Source organism: Ursus americanus, chromosome 2 (assembly GCF_024610735.1).
Source record: "Ursus americanus isolate L20-20 chromosome 2, mUrsAme1.1.p, whole genome shotgun sequence".
NCBI lineage: Eukaryota > Metazoa > Chordata > Mammalia > Carnivora > Ursidae > Ursus > Ursus americanus.
The window spans coordinates 24,747,433-24,775,365 of NC_142128.1; the positions used below are offsets into that span (position 1 = coordinate 24,747,433).

Genomic DNA, 27,933 nt, shown 5'->3' on the forward strand with positions numbered 1-27,933 from the left:
AACTATATGATCATGTCAATAGATGAAGAAAAATCATTTAACGAGGACAACATCTATTCATTATTAAAATGCTCAACGAAGTAGCAATAGAGGAAACATACCTCAACAGAATAAAGGTCAGCTATGAAAAACCCATGGCTAACATCACCCTCAGTGCTGAAAAACTGAGAGCTTTCACTCTAGGTTCAGGAGCAAGACAAACATGTCCACTCTCACCACATTTACTCGACATATTACTGAGTCCTAGACACAGCGATCAGACAAGAAGAAATAAAAGGCACTCATATTGGTAATGAAAAAAACAAAATTTTCCCTATCTGTAGATGACATGAGACTATGACATGAGACTATACAGAGAAAACCCTAAAGACTCTACCAAAAAAACTCCTAGAAGCAATCAATAAATTCAGTAAAGCTTCAGGATACAAAATTTATATATGTTGCATTTGTATATGCTCCTAATGAAGTTATAGAAACCAAAATTAAGAAAACAGTCCTGTTGACAGTTGCACCATAAAGTTTAAAATACCTAGCAATCAACTGAACCAAGGAGGTGAAATGCCTGTACTCTGAAAGCTATCCAACACTGGCGAAAGAAACTGAAGATGACAGAAGCAAATCCATGAGCAAATTCCATGTTCATCAATTGGGAGAACCAATATTAAAATGTCCCTGCCACCTGAGGGAACCCACAGATTTAATGCAATCCCTATCAAAATACCAACAGCAGTTTTTCACTCAACCAGAATAAAGAATCTTAAAATTTGTACAGAACACAAAGACCCTGAATGACCAAAACAATCTTGAAAAAGAACAAAACTGGAGGTATCACAATTCCAGATTTCAAGACATACTATAACTCTGTAATAATCAAAACAATATGACCTGGCACAAAAATGAATACACAGATCAATGGAATAGGACAGTCCAGAAATAACCCCATCTTTATATGGTCAATTCATCCATGACAAAGGAGACCAGAATACACAATGGGGAAAAGACTTGTCTCTTCAACAAATGGTGCTGGAAAAACTGGACGCCCACCCACAAAACAATGAAACCAACCACTTCCTTACACCACCCACAAAAATAGACTCAAAATGGATTAAAGACCCACATGTGAGACCTGAAACCATAAAATTCCTAAAAGAATACATGCAGTAATTTTTTTGACATCAGCTATGGGAACAATTTTCTAAGCTAGGTCTCCTCTGGCAAGGGCCACAAAAGCAAAATTAATTAACTGGGATTACAACAAAATATTAACTTTTGCTCAGTGAAGGAAGCTACCAACAAAACACAAAGGCAATATACTGAATGCGAGATGTTTGCAAATGATGTGTCTAATAAGAAGTTAATATCCAAAATACATATAGAACTTATACAATGCCACACCAAAAAAACCCCAAAGTATCCAATTAAAAATAAGCAGAGGACATGAATAGACATTTCTCTCTAAAGAAATACAGATGGTCAACAGACACCTGAAAAGATGCTTACTTTCACTAATCATGGGGGAAATTCAAATCAGAATAAGATATCATCTCACACACATCATAAGGGGTAGAAGAAAAAACACAAGAAATAACAAGTGTTGTTGAGGATTGGAGGAAAAGGTACCCTCATGCACTGCTGGTGGGAATGCAAACTGATACAGCCACTACGGAAAACAAGATGTGGGTTCCTCACAAAATTTCTAAATACCATACAATCCAGTAATTCCACAGTGGGCATTTACCCAAGGTAAATGAAAACACTAATTTGAGAAGAGAGATGCACCCCTACATTAACTGAGGCATTATTACCACAGCCAAGATACAGAGGCAACCCAAGTGTCCGTCCATACATTAGTGGATATAGAAGATGTAGTATATATTCAATAAAACATTACTCAGATATTAAAAAGAAGTTGAGATCTTGCCATTTGCAACAACATGGATGGATCTAGAAGATATAATGCTAAGCGAAAGAAGTCAGAGAGAGACAAATACCATGTGATTTCACTCATATCTGGAATTTAATAAACAAAGAAAAAAGATGAATCCAAACAGACTCTTAAATACAGAGAACAAACTGATGGTTGACAGAGGAGAGGTGGGTGGGGGGATGGGTGAAAAAGATGAAGGGGATTAAGAGGACACTGATGGTGATGAGCACAGAGTCATGTATACAGTGGTAGAATCATATTGCACACCTGACACTAATATAACACTTACTTATACATGAATAAAAAAATTTAAAGAATAATGGCACAACAGATTTGTTGATTGCTTTATCTTGGAATGAAAATGTGACACATTTAGTTTCTGAAATCATTCATAAATTGGAAAAAAAAATGGGGGTATTGTCCTATTATTGCCCCTATCCAGATATATAATTGAGTAACTATAGCAGGTCTGTGCAGTATAAGCCATTATTTCTTCCCCCCAAATGATTATGCCCCCTTGCATCTTATTCAGCAAATTACCTTAATTTCATATGCAAAAGGTCTCCATTTATGATTTCAAATGTGCAAACCTTAAAATTGCACACATAGGATATATACCTCTTTTCAAATTAAATGAAATGGGGGGGGAGTCTTATGTCTAAAATATACCTATATTTACTACATAGTTAAAATATCAAATGAAATACACTATGATGAAATGACATCACACTGATACAGATACATTCCTTTTTTAAATGACTAGTCAATGTGGGAAGATATTTTCACCTGTGTGGAAAAAGTTAGTAATAACCTACAACAACAAATCCTGAAGTTATACAAAGCTGCATTCTCCTTAGAAGGCCTATCTTCTTGTCTTACAAGTCACAGGAAGGAGGCATGACAGTATGTGTTATGAATGTACAACTTAGGAAGATACAGGGGTGCCTGGGTGGCTCAGTCAGTTAAGCATCTGCTTTTGGCTCCGTTCATGCTCTCAGGGTCCTGGATGGAGTCCTGCATTGGGCTCCCAGCTCAATGGGGACTCTGTTTCTCCCTCTGCCTCTCCCTCCTGCTCACACTCTCTCTCCCTAAGGAATAAACGAAATCTTAAAAAAAAAACAAACAGGAAGATATATGAATATATGTGAATTAGAAAATAAACAAAAGAGAAAAGTGAATAAATTGGAAATGTATGAATTGGTGGATGCAAGCACCATTTTTGGGTGTTATATGCAACTAATGAATCATCGAGCTTTACATCTAAAAACCAGGGATGTACTGTATGGTGACTAACATAATAAAAAAATATTATCATAGGGGCGCCAGGGTGGCTCAGTCATTGCGCATCTGCCTTCGGCTCAGGGCATGATCCCAGCGTTATGGGATCGAGCCCCACATCAGGCTCCTCCGCTATGAGCCTGCTTCTTCCTCTCCCACTCGCCCTGCTTGTGTTCCCTCTCTCGCTGGCTGTCTCTCTCTCTGTCAAATGAATAAATAAAATCTTTTAAAAAAATAGTATAATAAAATAATAAAATAAAAATTAAAAATTAAAAAAATAACATGTTTTTTCTTCCAAAACAGATTCAAAAACTCTGCTTAGTACAATCTTCTCCATATTTAGAAGTGTTCCTGATAATTTTTTTTTTAAGATTTATTTTCTTTGAGACAGAAAGCAAAAGCCAGTGGACAGGTAGAAGGAGGGGGAGGAGAGAGAGACAGAGAGAGAGAGAGAGAGCGCGCACCTGCAGATTCCATGCTGAGTGGGGGAGCCCAACCCAGGGCTCAATCCCAGGACCCTAAGATCAAGACCTGAGCTGAAATCAAGTCAGACACTTAACTCACTGACACCCAGGTGCCTCTGACCTGGGGTTTTGAGGCCAAGTTTTCTCCTAGATTTCAAGCTTCATGCCCTGTGTCTGAGCTCTCCAAGCTTTACCTGGGATCTATTGATGGTCTTTTTTTTTTTTTTTTTAATCACCCCTGAGTGTACTTGTTTGGCCTTCAGGTCTGATTCAGATTCTTCCTGAAGGATCTGTGCAGTCTTTAGTCTAATTCCTGTTGGGAATGGGACTGCTCCTAATGGAACTGGGCTAGCCCTCAATCTGAGTCCTTTTAAAAGCAGACCCTTCCAGTGGGAACTCTGTCAGTTGCAATTGTGTAGGCTTTTGTCCTATTCCCCTTTGCAACTGCACTCTTCCCTTTGGGACTGTGCCTGTTGGAACTGCACTAGCCTTCAGTCTCTGGTCTGTTTGAGACTGAACTGTTCTCTCTGAAACTGGGCTGGCCTTTGGTATGATTCCTTCTGGAAACAGGATGGCCTTGAAATTCTTTTATAAGAAATGGGATCCCAGTCATCAAAATGCTTTAGGGCATTTCACCCATGGGGACACTGGATGGTTTTATGTTTAAAAATAGTCTTTAAATTTGTATGGAACCAGAAAAGGCCCCAAATCTCCAAGGAACTGCTGAAAAGGAAAAACAAATTGGGGGCATCACAATACCGGATTTCGAGCGGTACTACAAAGCTGTGAATTCAAAGACAGCATGGTACTGGCACAAAAACAGACACATAGACCAATGGAACAGAATAGAGAACCCAGAAATGGACCCTCGGCTCTTTGGGCAACTAATCTTTGATAAAGCAGGAAAAAACATCCGGTGGAAAAAAGACAGTCTCTTCAATAAATGGTGCTGGGAAAATTGGACAGCTACATACAAAAGAATGAAACTTGACCAATCTCTCACACCATACACAAACATAAACTCCAAGTGGATGAAAGACCTTGATGTGAGACAGGAATCCATCAGAATTCTAGAGGAGAACATAGGCAGCAGCCTCTATGACATCGGCCAAAGCAAACTTTTTCATGACACATCTCCAAAGGCAGGAGAAACAAAAGATAAAATGAACTTATGGGACTTCATCAAGATAAAAAGCTTCTGCACAGCCAAGGAAACAGTCAAAAAAATCTAAGAGGCAGCCCACGGAATGGGAGAAGATATCTGCAAATGATGCTACAGATAAAAGACTGGTATCCAAGATCTACAAAGAACTTCTCAAACTCAATACACGAGAAACAAATAAATAAAAAAATGGGCAGAAGATACGAACAGACACTTTTCCAATGATGACATACAAATGGCTAACAGACACACGAAAAAATGTTCAAAATCCTTAGCCATCAGGGAAATTCAAATCAAAACCACACTGAGATACCACCTTACGCCAGTTAGAATGGCAAAAATAGACAAGGCAAGAAACAACAATTGTTGGAGAGGATGTGGAGAAAGGGGATCCCTCCTACATTGTTGGTGGGAATGCAAGTTGGTACAGCCACTCCCGAAAACAGTGTAGAGGTCCCTTAAAAAGTTCAAAATTGAGCTACCCTATGATCCAGCCATTGCACTGCTGGGTGTTTACCACAAAGATACAGATGTAGTGAAGAGAAGGGCCATATGCACCCCAATGTTCATAGCAGCATTGTCCACAATAGCTAAATCGTGGAAGGAGCCGAGATGCCCTTCAACAGATGACTGGATTAAGAAGTTGTGGTCCATATATACAATGGAATATTACTCCGCTATCAGAAAGAACGAGTTCTCAACATTTGCTGCAACATGGACGGCACTGGAGCAGATAATGCTAAGTGAAATAAGTCAAGCAGAGAAAGACAATTATCATATGATTTCTCTCATCTGTGGAACATAAGAACTAGGATGATCACTAGGGCAAGAAAGGGATAAAGAAAGGGGGGTAATCACAAGGGGGAATGAAACATGAGAGACTATGGACTATGAGAAACAAACTGAGGGCCTCACAGGGGAGGGTGGTGGGGGAATGGGATAGACCGGTGATGGGTAGTAAGGAGGGCACATATTGCATGTTGCACTGGGGGTTATAAGGAACTAACGAATCATCGAACTTTACATCGGAAACCGGGGATGTACTTATGGTGACTAACATAATATAATAAAAAATCATTAAAAAAAAATAAAAAATAAATAAAACAAAATAAAATAAAATAAGGGGGCAATATGAGAAAAAAAAAACAAATTATGGTCCCTCTGGAGGCATATTTTTAAATAAATGGACTGACCTAACCTGAAATAATTGACAACTTCAATGGCCATGATGAGGAACTTTTGATCATCCCAACCTTAATTTTCTCACACCTGAATGGACTGCCATGGTTCTAAAATTGACAAAACAGGATACTGATTACAATAGGTATTTGGAAGCTGCCAAATGCTAACAAGAATCGAAAATTGCATCTCTCCAAATACAATTTGTAAACTAAATGAGGGGACGACGGGGTGGCTCAGTCAAGTGAGAGTCTGCCTTCTGCTCAGGTCTTCATCCCAGGGTCCTGAGCTGAGTTCCCCATCAGTCTCCCTGCTCAGTGGGGAGCCTGCTTCTCCCTCTCCCTCTGCCTGCCACTCTCCCTGCCTGTGCTCTGTCTCTGTCAAATAAATAATTTTAAAAAATTAAATAAATGATGCAAGCATACAATTAAAGAGACAAAACAGGGCTTCTGAGTCCTCTTCTTCTCCTCCCCCACTTTCTTTGTCTAAGGAGGGGAGGCAACCACATTGTGCTCAGGCCACACCTCAGGCCCCACCTCCAGCACCATCTCCCTCTGTTATCTCTGCACCCTCTCATCTCCTCTGCTCCCACACTCTTATCTGATGTGGGAAACAAAGACAGAAGAAAAATTGTTAAATTTCCTTACTTCCTAGAGCCCAAGTCCTTGAAACAGGCAGAGTGACATTCCTCTAGGGACTCAACTGCCTTGATGTTAATACTTTGCTAAGGCCTCTCTCCCTCTTTTCCTTTTACCAAACCTTCCTTTTCCTCTGAAGCTCTCTCTGCTTCCTCCTCTCCTAAACCTCTTGAAACCTGCCCCTTTGAAGTTAAATCTCCTGAGGATCTAAATAGATCCCACATTTCCAACTTTTTTTTTTAAAGGTTTTATTTATTTATTTGACAGAGATAGAGACAGCCAGCGAGAGAGGGAACACAAGCAGGGGGAGTGGGAGAGGAAGAAGCAGGCTCATAGCGGAGGAGCCTGATGTGGGGCTCGATCCCATAACACCGGGATCACACCCTGAGCCGAAGGCAGTTGCTTAACCACTGTGCCACCCAGGCGCCCCCCAACTTTTTTTTTTTTTTTGACTACAGTTGACACACAATATTACATTAGTTTCAGGTGTACAACTTAGTGATTCTATAACTTTATACATTAGGCTATATTCACTACGAGTATAGCTACCGTCTATCCCATTACATCACTACGAACCATCATTGACTGTATTCCTTATGCTCTGCTTTTTATTCCCATGACTTACTCATTTCATTACTGGAGGCCTATATCTCCCTCTCCCCTTCACCCATTTTGCCCACCACATGATAGTGAGTGTTCTGTGGCCTCTCCTCCTTTGTTACAATATGTAGATGATTGGCATCTCTGCTCCCCTCCTCACACCTCTTCACAGGAAGACAGCATCCACCTGGGAAAACTTTTGGCCTTAAAAGGGTCATGCAGTCCCCAAAGAAAAACTGCAGTTTGCTCAAACTCAGCTTAGGTATTTAGGTCACCTGATCTCAGAACAAGGACAGTACCTGGATCCAGGTAGACTCAAGGCATCCTCAATTTCCCACAACCTAAAACTAAGCACCAATGACCAGGCTTTCCTGGACTGGCCGGCTACTGTCAACAGTGGATTCCAAACTTCTCTTTTAAGGCTCAGCTGCTATACATTTTACTAAAACATGAGAAACCTAACACAATTATTCAGAAAGAGGGGGATGACACCGCTTTGAAACTTTAAACAAAAGTCTACCATTAGCCCCTGCCCTTGGAACTCCTAATGACCAACTTCCCTTTTTCATCTCTCTGATACGGAAGGGAATGTCCTTGCAGTGCTCACCCCAAAACACAAGGACCACCATCATCCCACAAGGTATAAGAGTCAACAGGTAGATGCTATGGCTGGGGGATACCCGCCTGCCTCAGAGCCATTCCTGCCACTGCCCTCTGGGATAAGGCCACTGAAGAATTCATCACACCATCCCCTTTAACCATCCCTGCACCCCATGTAGTAGAAGCCCTTCTGAACTCTCCTCACACTCAACATTTTCCAGACAGTCACCTCACCTCCTATGAAATCCCCCTGGTACCACTCCTCACATAACTCTTTCTGGTTCCAAAAGCCTCAACCCAGCCACCCTTCTCCCCTCCTTCACAGATGAAACCCCCCCACAGCCACTTGACACCGACAGGTCACCTGTTGACTCCCTGTGACAATTTTCAGCAAACTGCTCTAACCAAAGCACACTTTTCATGCTTTCCTGATGGTTCTTACTTAGAGGAGGAAAATGATAAATATCTCGCCAGCTAAGCTACCACAACTCCCTTTGAGGACACTGAGGCAGCACCTTTCCCTCTGGCTACTTCAGCCCAGCAGGATGAGTTCTGTGTCCTTAAGGCAGCTTCTATTGTAGCCGAGGGCAGCACTGCAAACATGTAAGGTGATACTCGGTATATGCTTTGGATAGCTAGCTCATGGTTTTGGAATATTATGGAAGAAACGAGGTTTCCTTCCTTACAATGGGGATGAGATTAAAAATGGCTGCTAGGTCTAAAATTCATCAGATGCCATGCTTTTGCCTGCAGATCTAGCTATTATTAAGGTCCCAGGGATATTCTGCACTTGACTTTCTGGAGGCCAAAGGAAACCACCTGGCTTATAGTTCTGCCCAAAAAAAGCTACTCAAAAGGACACCGAGAGCCAGACCTCTGTCATGTTCTGAAGGGATGTCCTACCAACTGACAATTGGGAAAAATTGAGCAGACATGGCCAACAACAGGGCCCAGACAAGGAGAAACAATGTTGGGAATCTGATGACTAGTTGATAAAAAGAGAGAATTCTGGTTTGGATCAAATAACAATATGGCCATCTCCAAAATTCTAAAATTCCCACTCCTGACAACTGTACAAATATTAAACCATTGGTCTACTGACAAACTGATAGGGTTGATGAACCAGTATTGGTGGGGAAATGCTAAGAAGACTGCAGAAAGTGCCAACCTTGCTTGTCCCACTTGTCCAAAATACGATCCTGGAAAACAAATCCATACCTCCCCTGGGCATTTTAGACTGCTCAATGAACCATTTGAGATTTGGCAACTGGATTTCATGCAACTTTCTCATCTCATGGAAATAAGTTTGTGTTAGTCAATGTGCCTATGTTATCTCACTGGACCAAAGCTTTCCCTTGTAGAAAGGCCAATGACTCTTCTGTGGCTAAAATCCTGTTAGAAAAAATTCTCTCTCCGGGAAAAGCTCTCTTGAACAGCACAATGACCAGAAAACCCATTCTACCGTGCAGGCATTTCACTGAGTTTGTGATCTTTGGCCGGTTTTACAATACTTTCATTGTACATTACTATCCCCTAACCTCACAACTGGTCCAACACCATAATGGCAACACTGGGGACCCAATTGGCAAAATCTGCAGAGACTTTCCAATGACCTGGGCCAAAGGCATTGCCAATACTTCTTCTAAATCTCAAGGCCATCCCCTTTGGAGCTCTGACTCCCAACCTTGGAGATAGTCACTGGATATCCATGCATTTGACCTCTGCCCCCTTTTGACCTGGAGTTGAGAAAAGGGGATATATTTCAATAATGCAAAGATCTAGTTGCTTCTATCAAAATGAACATTGTTGTAGCAGAGCAATCTTTTCAGTGTCCACTCCCAGGGGATAATTATCTTGACCATCACACCCTGCAAGCTGGGGATTCTTTCTCTTGGGAAAGACACTTCCACAGAGATTCTCTTCAACCTCCCTTGAGAGGACCTTATCGGATACTGCTAACCAAACCTTGTGCTGCCAAATCCCAGGGAATGGGCTCTTGGGTCCACGGGACACATTTAAAGAAGGCACCAGACCCTGACTGGACCTGGACACCATCTGGTCACGAGAACATAAATACTTCCCAAATTGAAAGAGAAAACATCTGGGGAGACAGCTTTCCCCCACAAGTCCGGACCAGGCCTGCATTCCTTTTCTCACTGTTGCTCCTCCTACCTCTTTTGTGCAAGGAACATGCCTTTTTCTGCATTTCCCAGTCTCTTGCAAAAGGAGGAAACCTCTTTGGAGTATGACCTTTCCAGAAATAGCCTCATTTTTATCTTGTGAGCATTTCTAGAGTTTTAGAAGTTTCAGAATTCAAAAGTCTTTCTTTTACCTAAACTATTAACTGCACCCTGATTCCTTTTGTTTGTTTTTGTTTTGTTTTTGTTTGGTTTCTTTAAAGAAACAGAATTTTTAATTTATTAACAACATTAAAGACAAATGAAAAAAAAAACCATGCCGTGTTTATAGACAGAGAAATTCAAAATCATAAAAAAATGTCAATACTTTTCCAATTGCCTTGTATATTTTATGCAGCAGCAATTAATATCCCAATATGAGTTTGCAAGAAATATGACAGGCTAATTCTAACCTTGATACGGAAGAGCAAAGACCCATAGACAGCCAAGATGCTTCTGAAGAAAAAGGAAAGGGGAGGGCGCCTGGGTGGCCTCATTCGGTTAAGCATCTGCCTTCGGCTCAGGTCATGATCCCAGGTCCTGGGATCCAGTCCCACATCGGGTTCCCTGCTCGGCGGGAGTCTGCTTCTCCCTCTGCACCCCCTCCCATGTGCACAAAAATAAGTAAATAAAATCTTTAGGGGGGAAAAAAAGGAATAAGGAAAGGAGAACTGCCCCACCAGATATCAAGAATTATTATGAAGCTATAAGATTTAGGATAGGGTGTTATTCATGCTGGGAGACTAATGACTACCACTAGTGCACCCAGACCAGAATCACAAATGTATGAGAACTTCATCCATGACACAGGGGGCACTACAGATCACTGGGGAATGGTGTATGAAATACATGATGTCAGGACAACTGGTCATCCACATGGTAGATCTCTATCTCCTGCCATACACAAAATCTAATTTCCAATGGATTTACCGACTTCAAAATGAAAGATAAAACTGGTTAAACTTGCAGAAGAATATATAGAAAGATATCTTTATGATCCCAGGATAAGAAAATACTTCTTCACCAAGGCAAAAAAGCATTCTTCAGAAAGAAAATTGGTAAGCATGACAACGTTAAAATTAAGAATTTTTGCTGGGATGCCTGGGTGTCTCAGTCGTTGAGCGTCTGCCTTCAGCTCAGGGCGTGATCCCAGAGTCCTGGGATGCAGCCCCACATCCAGCCCTGCATCAGGCTCCCTGCTCTGCTGGGAGCCTGCCTCTTCCTCTCCCACTCCGTCTGCTTGTGTTCCCTCTCTCACGGGCTCTCTCTTTCTCTGTCAAATAAATAAATAAAATCTTAAAAAAAAAAGGAAAAGAACTTTTGCTAACAAAAAGATACCTTAGAGAAAAATTAAATTAGAAACCAGAAAAAGATACAGGCGTCCCAGGAAACAAGAATATTTGAATGAAATCTTTGAATTATACTTTATCATTCAAACTCCAGCTAACTTTTATATGAAAATCAGGAACCAAACAGATTCTGAAATCTAGGTAGTCTTCATTATTTTAACTCAGCTATCTGAATTCAAAAACTGATAACAAAGAATGTTTTATTCATAACACGCACAACCAACCACAGATCAATATCCAGAATATTTGAAAAGCTAATTCCTACATAACAAAAAGAGAAAAGCAAATAGCCCAATGGCAAAACTAGAATTTTATGGAAGAAAAAAATCCTAGTGGTGAATAAAAACATGAAAAATGTTCAACCTCAATAATAATCATAAAAATTCACCTTAAGGCCACAAAGAGTAACCCTTTTACATTCATCAGGTTGGCAAAAAATTAAGCTTGGCAAGACCAGTTATTGGTGAAGATAGGAATTCTATGCAGTACTGGGACAAGTACAATTGGTACAACTATTTTGAAAGATACTCTGCATTATCTTGCAAAACTCTACACGTTCATTCTTACAAACCAGAAATTCCAATACTAGAAAATGTATATGCCCTATTGAAAATCTTGAACCTACACACCAGGAAACGTGTGAGAATGTCCGTTGCAGCATTGTTCAGAATAACAAAAAACTGGAAACAATTATTCACCAAAAGCAGAATAAATAAATGGTGCTATACTTATATAATTACATAGTTTGAACATCCGGATTCTAATCCAAATGCATGGTTTCTGAATTTATAACATAACAGACCATTACTGATAACACATGGAGTTTTAAACAGCTCTTTTGAGATAACAATACTGTTTTGAAATGTCCCGGAAGTATTCCTATTCTTGCAACAAGTTCTCTAATTCTTCATGTTCCCCAGTGTATCTGTATTCCCAGATGTACTCAGTGATTTCATTTAGTGCATTCTCGCAGTATTTCACTATTTTGCTCCCAGACACTTGAGGAAGACACTTCCAGGAGGCACACGTGACTCCGGGTTTGCCTTCATAGGGAGAAACCTGTCTTCCTTCAGGTAAACAACTGCCAATAAATATTTTCAGTTGGCTCCTTTCAAACCTAGGGTCCTGGGTTAGAACCAACACATGGTTTGGAATTGTCATCTTGCTTTTGATTCTGTACTTGCTGTCTGTCAATCCTTTGTAGAAACAGTGTCCCCAGTGAGGTGATGCTGGCTCACTGGTCTCAATCTCGAGCAGATACAGACTTCACACAGGAAGTACATGAGAGTTTCTCCCTTCTAACCTTCCCAGTTCTTCAAGTGTCACTTGAGTAGTTTACAACTGTGATGCACATTTCCTCCAACATGAGACACGCCACCAGAAAAAGACCTTGCTGGCACTGAAACACAAAACCACTAAATACAAAGAACTTGACTGCTGATCAGAAATTCTTCCAGGGACACCTGGGTGGCTCAGTCGGTTAAGCATCTGCCTTTGGCTCATGATCCAGTGAGTCATGATCCCAGTATCCTAGGACTGAGTCCCACACTGGGCTCCTTGCCCAGCGGGGAGCCTGTTTCTCCCTCTGCCTGATTCTCTCTCTCTCTCTCTCTCTCATACACACATGCACAAATAAAATCTTTAAAAAAAATTCTTCCATGGAAACTTTTTTAAAGTTTTTTAAATTACAATTACCTCAGTTATACTCATTTCAAGTGTGCAATCTAGTGATTCAACACTTGTAGGCAACACCTGGTGCTCATCACAAATGCATGACTTAATCCCTATCACCTATTGAACCCATCCCCCCAAACATCTCCCCTCTGATTACCAACAGGTTGTTCTCTATAGTAAAAAGGCTGTTTTCTTGGTTTGCCTCTTTTTTCTTCTCGCTGCTCATTTGTTTTATTTCATAAATTCCACAAATGACTAAAATCATATAGTATCTGTCTTTGACGGACTTATTTTGTTCCTCAAGGCAAATCTTGATCAGAACGGGGAAATGTGAAAAGTCGTAACGGGAAATGCCACAAAACAGTCAGGAGGTTTTGGCAGGGGGAGCTCGGACACACTATCACTCTGAATAAACTGGGGACCCAACAGGAAGACATGGACTTGACCTCGCACGTGAATACTCCACTATTCCAGCTACAGGAACTCTATTCTCATCTCTCCATCCCCTCCCCCCAGCCCCCACCTCCCAACAGGACTCAACCATGAGAAGCCACAATGATTTGAACTACCAGATGCCTCCAATGGACTTTTGGTTCCTAACAGCCTTCTAAACTGCCCCCTTTTCGCCTGAAAACAGTGAGCCTCTCTGATGCTCCCCAATGTGCCTAAGGGTTAGTCACTGCTTCTTTGTCCTACATTCTATTCTTCTTCCTTCCCAAACAAAACCAACTTCGGCTGATAAATCCCTCAGAGTTTCTACCTTTAAGGTTACAAAATGGAGGGCAGTTTGTGTTTCTACCTGGGTCTCAGGTTCCAGCAGAATTAGGGAAGTGGGACCCCAGCTCATTCTTTTAGGAAGTCCTGAGAGTCAGCAGTTAGTGCATTCAAGTCCCCACTGAAAGCGGCTCCCGTTCCTCTGAATTTGGCTCAGGATTTCTCCCCAGAAACAAGCCTGCATCTGTAACAAGCCAACCACAGCATCTCTGATGTGGTGTCGCAGGACCCCTCAAGCCACGGATCCCTGAGTAAAACAGGTCTGTTCAAATACCCGCAGGGAAAATGAGGACTGAACCAGGGGAACAGCCCTCAAAATGCAAGCGACTGTGCTGCTCACTTACCAGCATGTCCTGGGAAGCCGCCCAGAGCCGCCCCCTCAGCACTCAGCCAACAAGGCAGCTTCTTCCTCTACCTCGGGAGGCGACAAGTTGCTGCAAAGGCCCCAGGGTCTTCCCAGGGTGGGGGCCGAACCTACTGAAATGGCAGCTTTGGCGCTCTATTCCCTGCAGCCAGAGAGGGGCCGGATCCTTGGGGGCCTTCCAGAGCCCTTCCTGCTCTGAGGCGCCCTGTGTCAGAAAAGGCCACGGCGCGCCCTCTGCTGGCCGTGGCTGCGCACGCAGAGAAACCGCCCCCTTCCTGTTGGAGGTGCGCGCGCGCCCTCTGCTGGCCTCCCTGGGAATCCCTGCAATGCTCAAAGTCATGACCCCTCAGATGGAGGGACAGAGGGTGCTCTGTTCCACCCAAGCCATCTCTCTCCATGATAGAGTCTAGGGTTCGGCCCCACAATGCAAAAGGAGGGGTCCCCATCTTCCCAAGGGAAACGTCCTCTGCACAGCTCTGCCCCAGAGAGGTCGGAGGTTTGGGCTCAGGGAAATCTGACGCCCTGGATTCCCGCCTTCTCCAGTCCCAAAGCTCAGAGTAGCTACCTAGACCTCCTCCCCCCTGGTCCATGGTCCACCTCCACACACCTAGACCAGCAACTGCTTTTCATCCTTCCAACTCCTCTTTGTCTCTGCTTTTCTCTACCCCCTCTCCCTCTCTTGGTTCCTCTCACTTTCCAGGATTTGCCCAATCCCCCCACCACCCACTCAGTGTCCCTCTCCCTGACATTCTCTTTCTCTATCTCTCCCTGGGCCCTCAGGCCTTCTGCTCTGTGCAGCCCTGTCCAGGACCACCACAGAGGACCACCTCTCCTGTCTCCCCCTCTCTCCTGCCATCATTCCGCCCTGGCCCTGCGCACAGGGCATGACAATCCCATTTACAAAGGCTGCTCAGGCTGACCTTGGCTGTAGCAGGGCAGTTACCCGCCTCTCCAGGGCAGAATGTGGACAGACAGACCTTGACACCTTGGCCCAGCCATGACCCCAAGGCTGCTGGAGGATGTCTTCTTCCACAACCTGGAGAGAAGGAGGGCTTTGCACGATCCAGGAGCTCTGGTGCAGAATGGACTGGAGTAAAGGACCTAAGAAGCAACAGACACATACACCCAACTCCTGCGTGGTGAGAGAGGAATGGGTCTCCTGTCACTGGCCTCTTCCCTGCCCATCCCTCAACATGGAAACTGTGGAGGATTATGGGGCATCAGGGGTCTTACCAAGAACACTGCCACCATCAGCGACCCTCAGAGCCCACCCGCTGTTGCGAGGCAGCTGGTGAGGTGAAACCAGTGCACAAAACCTGGATTAATGCAGGGCCTCCTCACCGGTCTCCCGGGGCCACAACTGACCCTTCATACATTCCTCACCATCACAACAGACCACTGCCTGGGGACAGACACCTATCCTGCTGATCACCACACACCCCCAAAACAAGCAGACACCATGTACTCAAGGGTATCTATCACCAGAGTTAATACAACCACCAACAGATCTAAATACAGGGTGTGTCCACCTGCCCAGAAGGACTGCTTGGGCCCCTTGCAGTAAAGATGCCACAAAGGGTAATCTTGCTACTATCCTCCATCACCACCACTGCTGCCAATTTGTTTCTGTGTGTACAGGATTCACACTGTGCTCTTGGAGGGGAATGACTGTAGGTCCTCGTGAAGGCAGACGCTGACACACAGACAGAACCATGAAAGGTTTATTGGGGGGATACGAGGAGAGACAGAGCACAGGGGACAGGATGGGCAGGGAAGGCATTCAGACCATTAGGCTCATCTGACACCTTTACAACATATATACTCTGCATAGCCTGGTTGTTACCGCTCAGGGAGATCTTCAAACTTCAAACTGACTGTCCTGTAAGTCAAACAGATTTTGGATTATTTCAATGGGATCTTATGTTCTGCCATATGCAATTTGCCTCCTATAGTATATCTGAGGCCTTGGATGAACACCTGAGTGTGTGGCTGCCTCTGTGAGTCTATATGTAATAGAAAATAATTGTCTTCACATCTCAGACATCAATGTCTGAATGTACCCATTCTCAAAAGTATCTTTTATTTCCTTCTTGGCTAGGACCTGAAATTTAATAGAAAAAAAGGAGGTCATTTCTTTGTTGTTGAAATGAGGATCGCTGCTATCTGGGCTGAGATGTTCTACTCCAAGTGAAATTTCAAGGTCTTAAATGAACACCTTTTGATGATCATCTGCATGGAGCTATTTTTTTAAACAGTGAGTAGGGTGAGTGGCCAAAATCCCAGATATTTGGCACATTCTTTTTTTTTTTTTTTTTTTGAAACAGAGAGAAAAAAACAAAGACAGAGAAAGGGTAAACTTGTGAGTGAACAGGGAAGGCGGAAAAGGAGAGGGAGAGAGAGAAACCCTAAGGGTCTCCACACTCAGCGTCAAACCCGACCTGGGACTCAATCTCAGAACCTTGAGATCACAGCCTCAGCGGAAATCAAGAGTCCAATGTTTAACCGCCTGAGCCACCCAGGGGCCCCTGCAGATTCTTTATGTACTTCAACTCCTGTGCCTCTAATGACCTCAGAAACCAATATGCTCCAGGTTTCAAAGAAAACAAAGCTGAGGTTCTGAGTAGGCCCCACGGAGAGCTGGCATTCGGGCTGAGACATCAGCAACACAGGCAAATCCGCAGGATACTGTGGCAGAAGTTCTGGGAGATGCAAAGCTACAGGCAGGGAGGGGACTCAGATGCAGAGGGTGGTGACAGGGCTCGAGCTAGGGCGGCTCCTGGTCAACCCCGAATTCCCCACTAAGAGCCTCACTCAGGCTGAAGCCAAGGCAGCAGCTCTCTGATCTCAGTACTGTCTTCACTTTCTCACACGGGCGCACACAAACTGAGGCAGACAAGAATCCCCAAAGAACCAAGTTAAATTTCCCACATCTCCACGGCATTCTTTCACACAGTTCAGAACTTTCAAAAATTTAGGGAAACAATAACCTTTATAGATTATGAATGAACAGCTTTATGCCAACAATGACATTTTCACGCAAATAACTGCATTATTCACACTGTGTGACAGACACACGCAGCAACTCGGTGTGGACCTCACTCTGCCTTCACACTCACTGCTTAAGCTGCTGGCCTGCCAGGAATGGCCTCCGCTCTACCTGAGAGAGACCATCCACTCCCCTGAGCACCTCCATCCTGCTTCTCATCCACAGTCTCCTGTTTCTGTGTGACCCACGGCTCCCTCTCCTGTTCTTCAGATACATCGCTGGTGCTTCCCTTATAAGGAACACAACGTCTGTGTGGTTTAATGAACGTGTCCCTCCCTTCTCTCAGACACCCTAAATTCCTAACGTTAAGAATAGACCTCATTCCTTCCAGAGCGCAGGATATGGTCTCTGTACAACATCCGTGCGCACACCTGCTGTGCCGAGCTCTAGGAGAAGAGAGGCTCTCCTTCACCGCAAAGGGACCTGCCAACCACCTCAGTAGGAGTGAAAGATGAAGTCCATCAAATGGATCTCCTGAGCAACTTGGAGAAAGTGATCACGTCCTCAGCAACATTCACTCCCCCACGACATGAGACGCCTGCACGCAGGACCGCTATTCCTCATGGGGGACGCACCAGCGTCTATCTCTGACCCACGCCACAGAAAAGAAAGAGGACGAGCCCATAGGAAGTGACTGAGCCACATTCCCACAAAACCTCCACACCTGCCTCCAGCATCTGCCACTGTCTCTCATTCTCACCTCCCTGAGCCGACAAGAGGGCTTCCCCCAAGTATCCACAGGTTGCAGAGGATGGGGCAGACCCCAACCCTAATGATGAATCAAGGGACCACAGCCCTGCTTCAGTGGTTTACGTAACTAATGAAATGTCAGCTCAAACTCAACACACTGCACATGAAGTGAGAGGTGTTTCATCCCTCCAGGAACAACAAATGTGGACTCTGGACATGCACAACAGTAAGAAATACATGTCTGCCATTGTGCAATAGAGACACTTCCTTCACACCAATGGCACCTGCCCCACTGCTCAGTGTATGGAAATAGTTAAGCACAAAGCATGTATGACGTGAGAACTTCAGGATGTAACAGTGTCCCAGCCGGGTTTCCCATGCAATGTCAAGACCTCAGCACAAGTCTGCCTTTGTTCCACCCAAACATCCCTAAGGTGACGATCTGGAAACACAGAAGCCTGTAGGCTCTGGCATGAAGACATGGCATTTGAAAGATAAACGGCACCACACACAGATCCCAAGATATACCCAACAGATACAAGGCCACACACGGTGCTGCCCAGACAGGAACAGGATTGCAGAAATAGTTACAACGGGAAACAGCCACCGTATTTACCTTGTCCTTCTCTGGGACCTCCTTGGGAGCGGTGCCACTGTTGTCCCCTTGAGCGCCACAGGCTTCTGAATGGGACTGAGGCCCTAGAAGAGACAGAGGTGGATTAAGAAGGGTGTTGACCACGCATGATTCAAGCCAAGCTTCTACACCTGCCCCAGCCTGTTCTACACTCCCACTCTCAGGTCCATCCACATGCAGAGCGTTTCTCACATGTCTCCCCTGACCTCTGTGGACAAAGGAGAGACCACTCCCTCACCCTTGATGATATGACAACTCTGCACAATAGAGATGATTTAATAACTAATCAATAACGCTAGACAACTGCGGCCTCACCACGTGTAAGTGATGTGAAGACTGTGCTCCATTAAGCCAAGAGCCCAAAACATCATGTCTGTGCAGGGCACCTGGGCAATGCTTTTATGTCTGTCTATTGCACATTGTCACACTTCTCAATGGCAGACCCCTGCTGCCCAGTTCTATATAGAGAAACGAGACAGCCCACGAAATGGATGTCCACAGAAAGTTGAGGAATGTTCCTGTGTCCTCACTCAGGTTGATCCTTGCATTGCAAAGCCTCGTGGTACCTCCTCTATATCTTCTCCACCGACACAAGTAGTCACATGATGAATACGCGCTACAACTCACATCATGCAATCCAGATCATCTTACCACATGGTGGCGGAACGAAGGGCGAGCGAGGCCCGCATGACGACCAAAGTGGAGGAGGGTGAGGTGGCCCACAGCCAATGAAGCCTGGTAATGTGGCCCGTAAGGGAGGACATGCAGGTTGGCCAAGGAAACCTTCTCACATCTGGACCCACCTGCAGACAGACAGGAAAATAGTTTGGTGAGACAGACAGAAGTTGTAACACCAAGAGATGAAACCCAAAGAAAGAGCTCTCAGCATCTGCCTCCTTCTCCAATACCACGTTCCAGCAGAGCCGCATCCGTGCTAGAGAACTTGACCCCTCCCCACTGCTGCCAACTATAACAAGGGGGGAGAGGGGAATGGATATTACAGGAATAACCTACTGTCACCAAACATCACTAACCATGTCTGCCAATGGTCACTAGCAAGAAGTAGCATCTTCAAAGATGAAAAAGGAGCATGGCAATCTAGTGAAGGCAGGACACTCCAGACACGGAGGCATCGGGATCCTGGACAACACTTCATCTTTCCTCCTCAACCACACAGAATATTTTGGTTTGTTAACAAGAGAGAGAATGTGATGAAACTGCCCTTTCTTCTCAGGAATCCGAGCCACTCGAGGTGAATCCTTTGCCTGCAAGCCCCTGACTGTCCCCACGCTGCCTCACTTCCTGACACAAGGGTCTTCTGCTCTCTGCAGTTTCTGGCCATGGCCACAAACACACTTGAGGAATTAGGGGCCTGTGATCTGACAGGGGAATTGGAAAAGTGTTTTCCAAAAGGAACGTGATACCAATAACCCTTCTATAACTCAGCAGCTGTGATTATCTTAAAACACAGTCACTCGGACATTTCAGCACACTGAGTTCCAGAGTAATTTTGTCCAATAGGAAATTACGATGGGAAGCATAGGTTAGAGAATCCACAAAACTGTATATGCTTTCCGATGGAAAACTCGAGAACGTGTGATGAGAGAAGAAACCTGCTCTCACTGTGACTTCGGACCAAACGACCTGCTCCTAGAAGCCCAACCGAAGCGCTTGTGGGGCACCGGTCATGCAGATAATCGCTAACATCCCCCCTTCAGAAAGTGTGTGTCACAGTGTGTTTTGCGACACGACACTAACAGCTGTGATCATGCAAAATAGTTGTGGAAAGGGTACAAGGAGAGGGATTCTGTATAGCACGTTTACCAGCAGAAGTAAAACAGGGATGACTTACGAAACATGGCCTATCTAAGCACATTCCAAACCGCAAAGCAGATAATAAAAAATGCACGGAGAGCTTCCCCTAGTTTCCAGTCGTGAGGATGACCACAGACCTTGTCACAGGTTAATCATCTAACCGCAATACGAACACAATAGGTATCGCACCTGTACATACCCCAGTGGGAATCAGGCAGCCCAGAGACTTCAGTGTGCAGTGAGCTGTCAGCTTCCTTGAGTTATTTCCCCCACGTGCGCTATGGGTGAGCAGGGGTACACAAACACACACACACACACACACACACACACACACAAACACACACAAGACACACACACAGTGAGTGTTCTGCCATCCTTCACCGCTAACCACCTGTGGCTTTGGGAGAGGCCCCCAAAGATGATGATTTGTAACGGAGAATCCTGTCAGCCCCTGCGTGAACTGCTTGTATTTGAGAGGTGAACGACGCCACAGACAAACTGGATGACCCACCAAACAGACACAAGGCCAGGACACGGTGCTGCCCAAACAGGAACAGGATTCCAGAAATGGTTACAACTGGAAACAGCCACCGTATTTACCTTGTCCTTCTCTGGGTCCTTCTTGGGCACGGTGCCACCTTTGTCCCCTTGAGCGCCACAGGTTTCTGAATTGGACCGAGGCCCTAGAAGAGACAGAGGTGGATTCAGACGGGTGTTGGCCACGCAAGATTCAAGCCAAGGCTCTACACCTGCCCCAGCCTGTTCTACTCTCCCACTCTCAGGTCCCTTCCAGATGCAGAGCGTTTCTCACAGGTCTCCGCTGACCTCTGTGGACAAAGGAGAGACCAGTCCCTCACCCTTGGGGATATGACCACTCCGCACAGTAGAGATGATTTCAGAACTAATCAATAACGCTGGACAACTGGGGCCTCCACACATGCAAGTGATGTAAAGACTGTGCTCCATTAAGCCCAGAGCCCAAAACATCATGTCTGTGCAGGGCACCTGGGCAATGCTTTTATGTCTGTCTATTGCACAATGTCACACTTCTTCTCAATGGCAGACCCCTGCTGCCCAGTTCTGTATGGTGAAACGAGACAGTCCACGAAATGGATGTCCACAGAAAGTTGAGGAATGTTCCTGTGTCCTCACTCAGGTTGATCCTTGCATTGCAAAGCCTCGTGGTACCTCCTCTACATCTTCTCCACCGACACATGTAGTCACACGATGAATACGCGCTACAACTCACATCATGCAATCCAGATCATCTTACCACATGGTGGCGGAACGAGGGGCAGGGGAGGCCCGCATGTCGACCAAGGTGGAGGAGGCTGAGGTGGCCCACAGCCAATGAAGCCTGGTAAAGTTTGGTCCATAGGGCAGGGCATGCAGGTGGGCCGAGGAAACCCTCTCACATCTGGACCCACCTGCAGACAGACAGGAAAATAGTTTGGTGAGACAGACAGAAGTTGTAACACCAAGAGATGAAACCCAAAGAAAGAGCTCTCAGCATCTGCCTCCTTCTCCAATACCACGTTCCAGCAGAGCCGCATCCTTGCTAGAGAACTTGACCCCTCCCCACTGCTGCCAACTATAACAAGGGGGGAGAGGGGAATGGATATTACAGGAATAACCTACTGTCACCAAACATCACTAACCATGTCTGCCAATGGTCACTAGCAAGAAGTAGCATCTTCAAAGATGAAAAAGGAGCATGGCAAACTAGTGAAGGCAGGACACTCCAGACACGGAGGCATCGGGATCCTGGACAACACTTCATCTTTCCTCCTCAACCACACAGAATATTTTGGTTTGTTAACAAGAGAGAGAATGTGATGAAACTGCCCTTTCTTCTCAGGAATCCGAGCCACTCGAGGTGAATCCTTTGCCTGCAAGCCCCTGACTGTCCCCACGCTGCCTCACTTCCTGACACAAGGGTCTTCTGCTCTCTGCAGTTTCTGGCCATGGCCACAAACACACTTGAGGAATTAGGGGCCTGTGATCTGACAGGGGAATTGGAAAAGTGTTTTCCAAAAGGAACGTGATACCAATAACCCTTCTATAACTCAGCAGCTGTGCTTATCTTAAAACACAGTCACTCGGACATTTCAGCACACTGAGTTCCAGAGTAATTTTGTCCAATAGGAAATTAAGATGGGAAGCATAAGTTAGAGAATCCACAAAACTGTATATGCTTTGCGGTGGAAAACTCGAGAACGTGTGATGAGAGAAGAAACCTGCTCTCACTGTGACTTCGGACCAAACGACCTGCTCCTAGAAGCCCAACCGAAGGGCTTGTGGGGCACCGGTCATGCAGATAATCGCTAACATCCCCCCTTCAGAAAGTGTGTGTCACAGTGTGTTTTGCGACACGACACTAACAGCTTTGATCAGGCAAAATAGTTGTGGAAAGGGTACAAGGAGAGGGATTCTGTATAGCACGTTTACCAGCAGAAGTAAAACAGGGATGACTTACGAAACATGGCCTATCTAAGCACATTCCAAACCGCAAAGCAGATAATAAAAAATGCACAGAGAGCTTCCCCTAGTTTCCAGTCGTGAGGATGACCACAGACCTTGTCACAGGTTAATCATCTAACCGCAATAACGAACACAATAGGTATCGCACCTGTACATACCCCAGTGGGAATCAGGCAGCCCAGAGACTTCAGTGTGCAGTGAGCTGTCAGCTTCCTTGAGTTATTTCCCCCACGTGCGCTATGGGTGAGCAGGGGTACACAAACACACACACACACACACACACACACACACACACACACAAACACACACAAGACACACACACAGTGAGTGTTCTGCCATCCTTCACCGCTAACCACCTGTGGCTTTGGGAGAGGCCCCCAAAGATGATGATTTGTAACGGAGAATCCTGTCAGCCCCTGCGTGAACTGCTTGTATTTGAGAGGTGAACGACGCCACAGACAAACTGGATGACCCACCCAACAGACACAAGGCCAGGACACGGTGCTGCCCAAACAGGAACAGGATTCCAGAAATGGTTACAACTGGAAACAGCCACCGTATTTACCTTGTCCTTCTCTGGGTCCTTCTTGGGCACGGTGCCACCTTTGTCCCCTTGAGCGCCACAGGTTTCTGAATTGGACCGAGGCCCTAGAAGAGACAGAGGTGGATTCAGACGGGTGTTGGCCACGCAAGATTCAAGCCAAGGCTCTACACCTGCCCCAGCCTGTTCTACTCTCCCACTCTCAGGTCCCTTCCAGATGCAGAGCGTTTCTCACAGGTCTCCGCTGACCTCTGTGGACAAAGGAGAGACCAGTCCCTCACCCTTGGGGATATGACCACTCCGCACAGTAGAGATGATTTCAGAACTAATCAATAACGCTGGACAACTGGGGCCTCCACACATGCAAGTGATGTAAAGACTGTGCTCCATTAAGCCCAGAGCCCAAAACATCATGTGTGTGCAGGGCACCTGGGCAATGCTTTTATGTCTGTCTATTGCACAATGTCACACTTCTTCTCAATGGCAGACCCCTGCTGCCCAGTTCTGTATGGTGAAACGAGACAGTCCACGAAATGGATGTCCACAGAAAGTTGAGGAATGTTCCTGTGTCCTCACTCAGGTTGATCCTTGCATTGCAAAGCCTCGTGGTACCTCCTCTACATCTTCTCCACCGACACATGTAGTCACACGATGAATACGCGCTACAACTCACATCATGCAATCCAGATCATCTTACCACATGGTGGCGGAACGAGGGGCAGGGGAGGCCCGCATGTCGACCAAGGTGGAGGAGGCTGAGGTGGCCCACAGCCAATGAAGCCTGGTAAAGTTTGGTCCATAGGGCAGGGCATGCAGGTGGGCCGAGGAAACCCTCTCACATCTGGACCCACCTGCAGACAGACAGGAAAATAGTTTGGTGAGACAGACAGAAGTTGTAACACCAAGAGATGAAACCCAAAGAAAGAGCTCTCAGCATCTGCCTCCTTCTCCAATACCACGTTCCAGCAGAGCCGCATCCTTGCTAGAGAACTTGACCCCTCCCCACTGCTGCCAACTATAACAAGGGGGGAGAGGGGAATGGATATTACAGGAATAACCTACTGTCACCAAACATCACTAACCATGTCTGCCAATGGTCACTAGCAAGAAGTAGCATCTTCAAAGATGAAAAAGGAGCATGGCAAACTAGTGAAGGCAGGACACTCCAGACACGGAGGCATCGGGATCCTGGACAACACTTCATCTTTCCTCCTCAACCACACAGAATATTTTGGTTTGTTAACAAGAGAGAGAATGTGATGAAACTGCCCTTTCTTCTCAGGAATCCGAGCCACTCGAGGTGAATCCTTTGCCTGCAAGCCCCTGACTGTCCCCACGCTGCCTCACTTCCTGACACAAGGGTCTTCTGCTCTCTGCAGTTTCTGGCCATGGCCACAAACACACTTGAGGAATTAGGGGCCTGTGATCTGACAGGGGAATTGGAAAAGTGTTTTCCAAAAGGAACGTGATACCAATAACCCTTCTATAACTCAGCAGCTGTGCTTATCTTAAAACACAGTCACTCGGACATTTCAGCACACTGAGTTCCAGAGTAATTTTGTCCAATAGGAAATTAAGATGGGAAGCATAAGTTAGAGAATCCACAAAACTGTATATGCTTTGCGGTGGAAAACTCGAGAACGTGTGATGAGAGAAGAAACCTGCTCTCACTGTGACTTCGGACCAAACGACCTGCTCCTAGAAGCCCAACCGAAGGGCTTGTGGGGCACCGGTCATGCAGATAATCGCTAACATCCCCCCTTCAGAAAGTGTGTGTCACAGTGTGTTTTGCGACACGACACTAACAGCTTTGATCAGGCAAAATAGTTGTGGAAAGGGTACAAGGAGAGGGATTCTGTATAGCACGTTTACCAGCAGAAGTAAAACAGGGATGACTTACGAAACATGGCCTATCTAAGCACATTCCAAACCGCAAAGCAGATAATAAAAAATGCACAGAGAGCTTCCCCTAGTTTCCAGTCGTGAGGATGACCACAGACCTTGTCACAGGTTAATCATCTAACCGCAATAACGAACACAATACGTATCGCACCTGTACATACCCCAGTGGGAATCAGGCAGCCCAGAGACTTCAGTGTGCAGTGAGCTGTCAGCTTCCTTGAGTTATTTCCCCCACGTGCGCTATGGGTGAGCAGGGGTACACAAACACACACACACACACACACACACACACACACACACACACACACAAACACACACAAGACACACACACAGTGAGTGTTCTGCCATCCTTCACCTCTAACCACCTGTGGCTTTGGGAGAGGCCCCCAAAGATGATGATTTGTGACGGAGAAGCCTGTCAGCCCCTGCGTGAACTGCTTGTATTTGAGAGGTGAACGACGCCACAGACAAACTGGATGACCCACCCAACAGACACAAGGCCAGGACACGGTGCTGCCCAGACAGGAACAGGATTCCAGAAATGGTTACAACTGGAAACAGCCACCGTATTTACCTTGTCCTTCTCTGGGTCCTTCTTGGGCACGGTGCCACCTTTGTCCCCTTGAGCGCCACAGGTTTCTGAATTGGACCGAGGCCCTAGAAGAGACAGAGGTGGATTCAGACGGGTGTTGGCCACGCAAGATTCAAGCCAAAGCTCTACACCTGCCCCAGCCTGTTCTACTCTCCCACTCTCAGGTCCCTTCCAGATGCAGAGCGTTTCTCACAGGTCTCCGCTGACCTCTGTGGACAAAGGAGAGACCAGTCCCTCACCCTTGGGGATATGACCACTCCGCACAGTAGAGATGATTTCAGAACTAATCAATAACGCTGGACAACTGGGGCCTCCACACATGCAAGTGATGTAAAGACTGTGCTCCATTAAGCCCAGAGCCCAAAACATCATGTGTGTGCAGGGCACCTGGGCAATGCTTTTATGTCTGTCTATTGCACAATGTCACACTTCTTCTCAATGGCAGACCCCTGCTGCCCAGTTCTGTATGGTGAAACGAGACAGTCCACGAAATGGATGTCCACAGAAAGTTGAGGAATGTTCCTGTGTCCTCACTCAGGTTGATCCTTGCATTGCAAAACCTCGTGGTACCTCCTCTACATCTGCTCCACCGACACATGTAGTCACACGATGAATACGCGCTACAACTCACATCATGCAATCCAGATCATCTTACCACATGGTGGCGGAACGAGGGGCAGGGGAGGCCCGCATGTCGACCAAGGTGGAGGAGGCTGAGGTGGCCCACAGCCAATGAAGCCTGGTAAAGTTTGGTCCATAGGGCAGGGCATGCAGGTGGGCCGAGGAAACCCTCTCACATCTGGACCCACCTGCAGACAGACAGGAAAATAGTTTGGTGAGACAGACAGAAGTTGTAACACCAAGAGATGAAACCCAAAGAAAGAGCTCTCAGCATCTGCCTCCTTCTCCAATACCACGTTCCAGCAGAGCCGCATCCGTGCTAGAGAACTTGACCCCTCCCCACTGCTGCCAACTATAACAAGGGGGGAGAGGGGAATGGATATTACAGGAATAACCTACTGTCACCAAACATCACTAACCATGTCTGCCAATGGTCACTAGCAAGAAGTAGCATCTTCAAAGATGAAAAAGGAGCATGGCAAACTAGTGAAGGCAGGACACTCCAGACACGGAGGCATCGGGATCCTGGACAACACTTCATCTTTCCTCCTCAACCACACAGAATATTTTGGTTTGTTAACAAGAGAGAGAATGTGATGAAACTGCCCTTTCTTCTCAGGAATCCGAGCCACTCGAGGTGAATCCTTTGCCTGCAAGCCCCTGACTGTCCCCACGCTGCCTCACTTCCTGACACAAGGGTCTTCTGCTCTCTGCAGTTTCTGGCCATGGCCACAAACACACTTGAGGAATTAGGGGCCTGTGATCTGACAGGGGAATTGGAAAAGTGTTTTCCAAAAGGAACGTGATACCAATAACCCTTCTATAACTCAGCAGCTGTGTTTATCTTAAAACACAGTCACTCAGACATTTCAGCACACTGAGTTCCAGAGTAATTTAGTCCAATAGGAAATTACGATGGGAAGCATAAGTTAGAGAATCCACAAAACTGTATATGCTTTCCGATGGAAAACTCGAGAACGTGTGATGAGAGAAGAAACCTGCTCTCACTGTGACTTCGGACCAAACGACCTGCTCCTAGAAGCCCAACCGAAGGGCTTGTGGGGCACCGGTCATGCAGATAATCGCTAACATCCCCCCTTCAGAAAGTGTGTGTCACAGTGTGTTTTGCGACACGACACTAACAGCTCTGACCATGCAAAATAGTTGTGGAAAGGGTACAAGGAGAGGGATTCTGTATAGCACGTTTACCAGCAGAAGTAAAACAGGGATGACTTACAAAACATGGCCTATCTAAGCACATTCCAAACCGCAAAGCAGATAATAAAAAATGCACGGAGAGCTTCCCCTAGTTTCCAGTCGTGAGGATGACCACAGACCTTGTCACAGGTTAATCATCTAACCGCAATACGAACACAATAGGTATCGCACCTGTACATACCCCAGTGGGAATCAGGCAGCCCAGAG

General features: G+C 45.7%; 1 protein-coding gene across 1 annotated transcript in view; it reads right to left on the bottom strand.

Annotated features, from left to right (window-relative positions):
- LOC123786619 (uncharacterized) overlaps positions 1 to 27,933 on the bottom strand; it is a 128,670-nt gene that overhangs the window by 29,614 nt on the left and 71,123 nt on the right. Inside the window, exons 15-17 of the mRNA XM_087865597.1 lie at positions 19,208 to 19,359; positions 18,539 to 18,621; positions 15,164 to 15,287 (exon numbers count right to left, since the gene is read on the bottom strand). Of these exons, the coding sequence (XP_087721723.1) occupies positions 15,164 to 15,287; positions 18,539 to 18,621; positions 19,208 to 19,359 (359 nt within the window). The remainder of the gene's footprint in view (positions 1 to 15,163; positions 15,288 to 18,538; positions 18,622 to 19,207; positions 19,360 to 27,933) is intronic.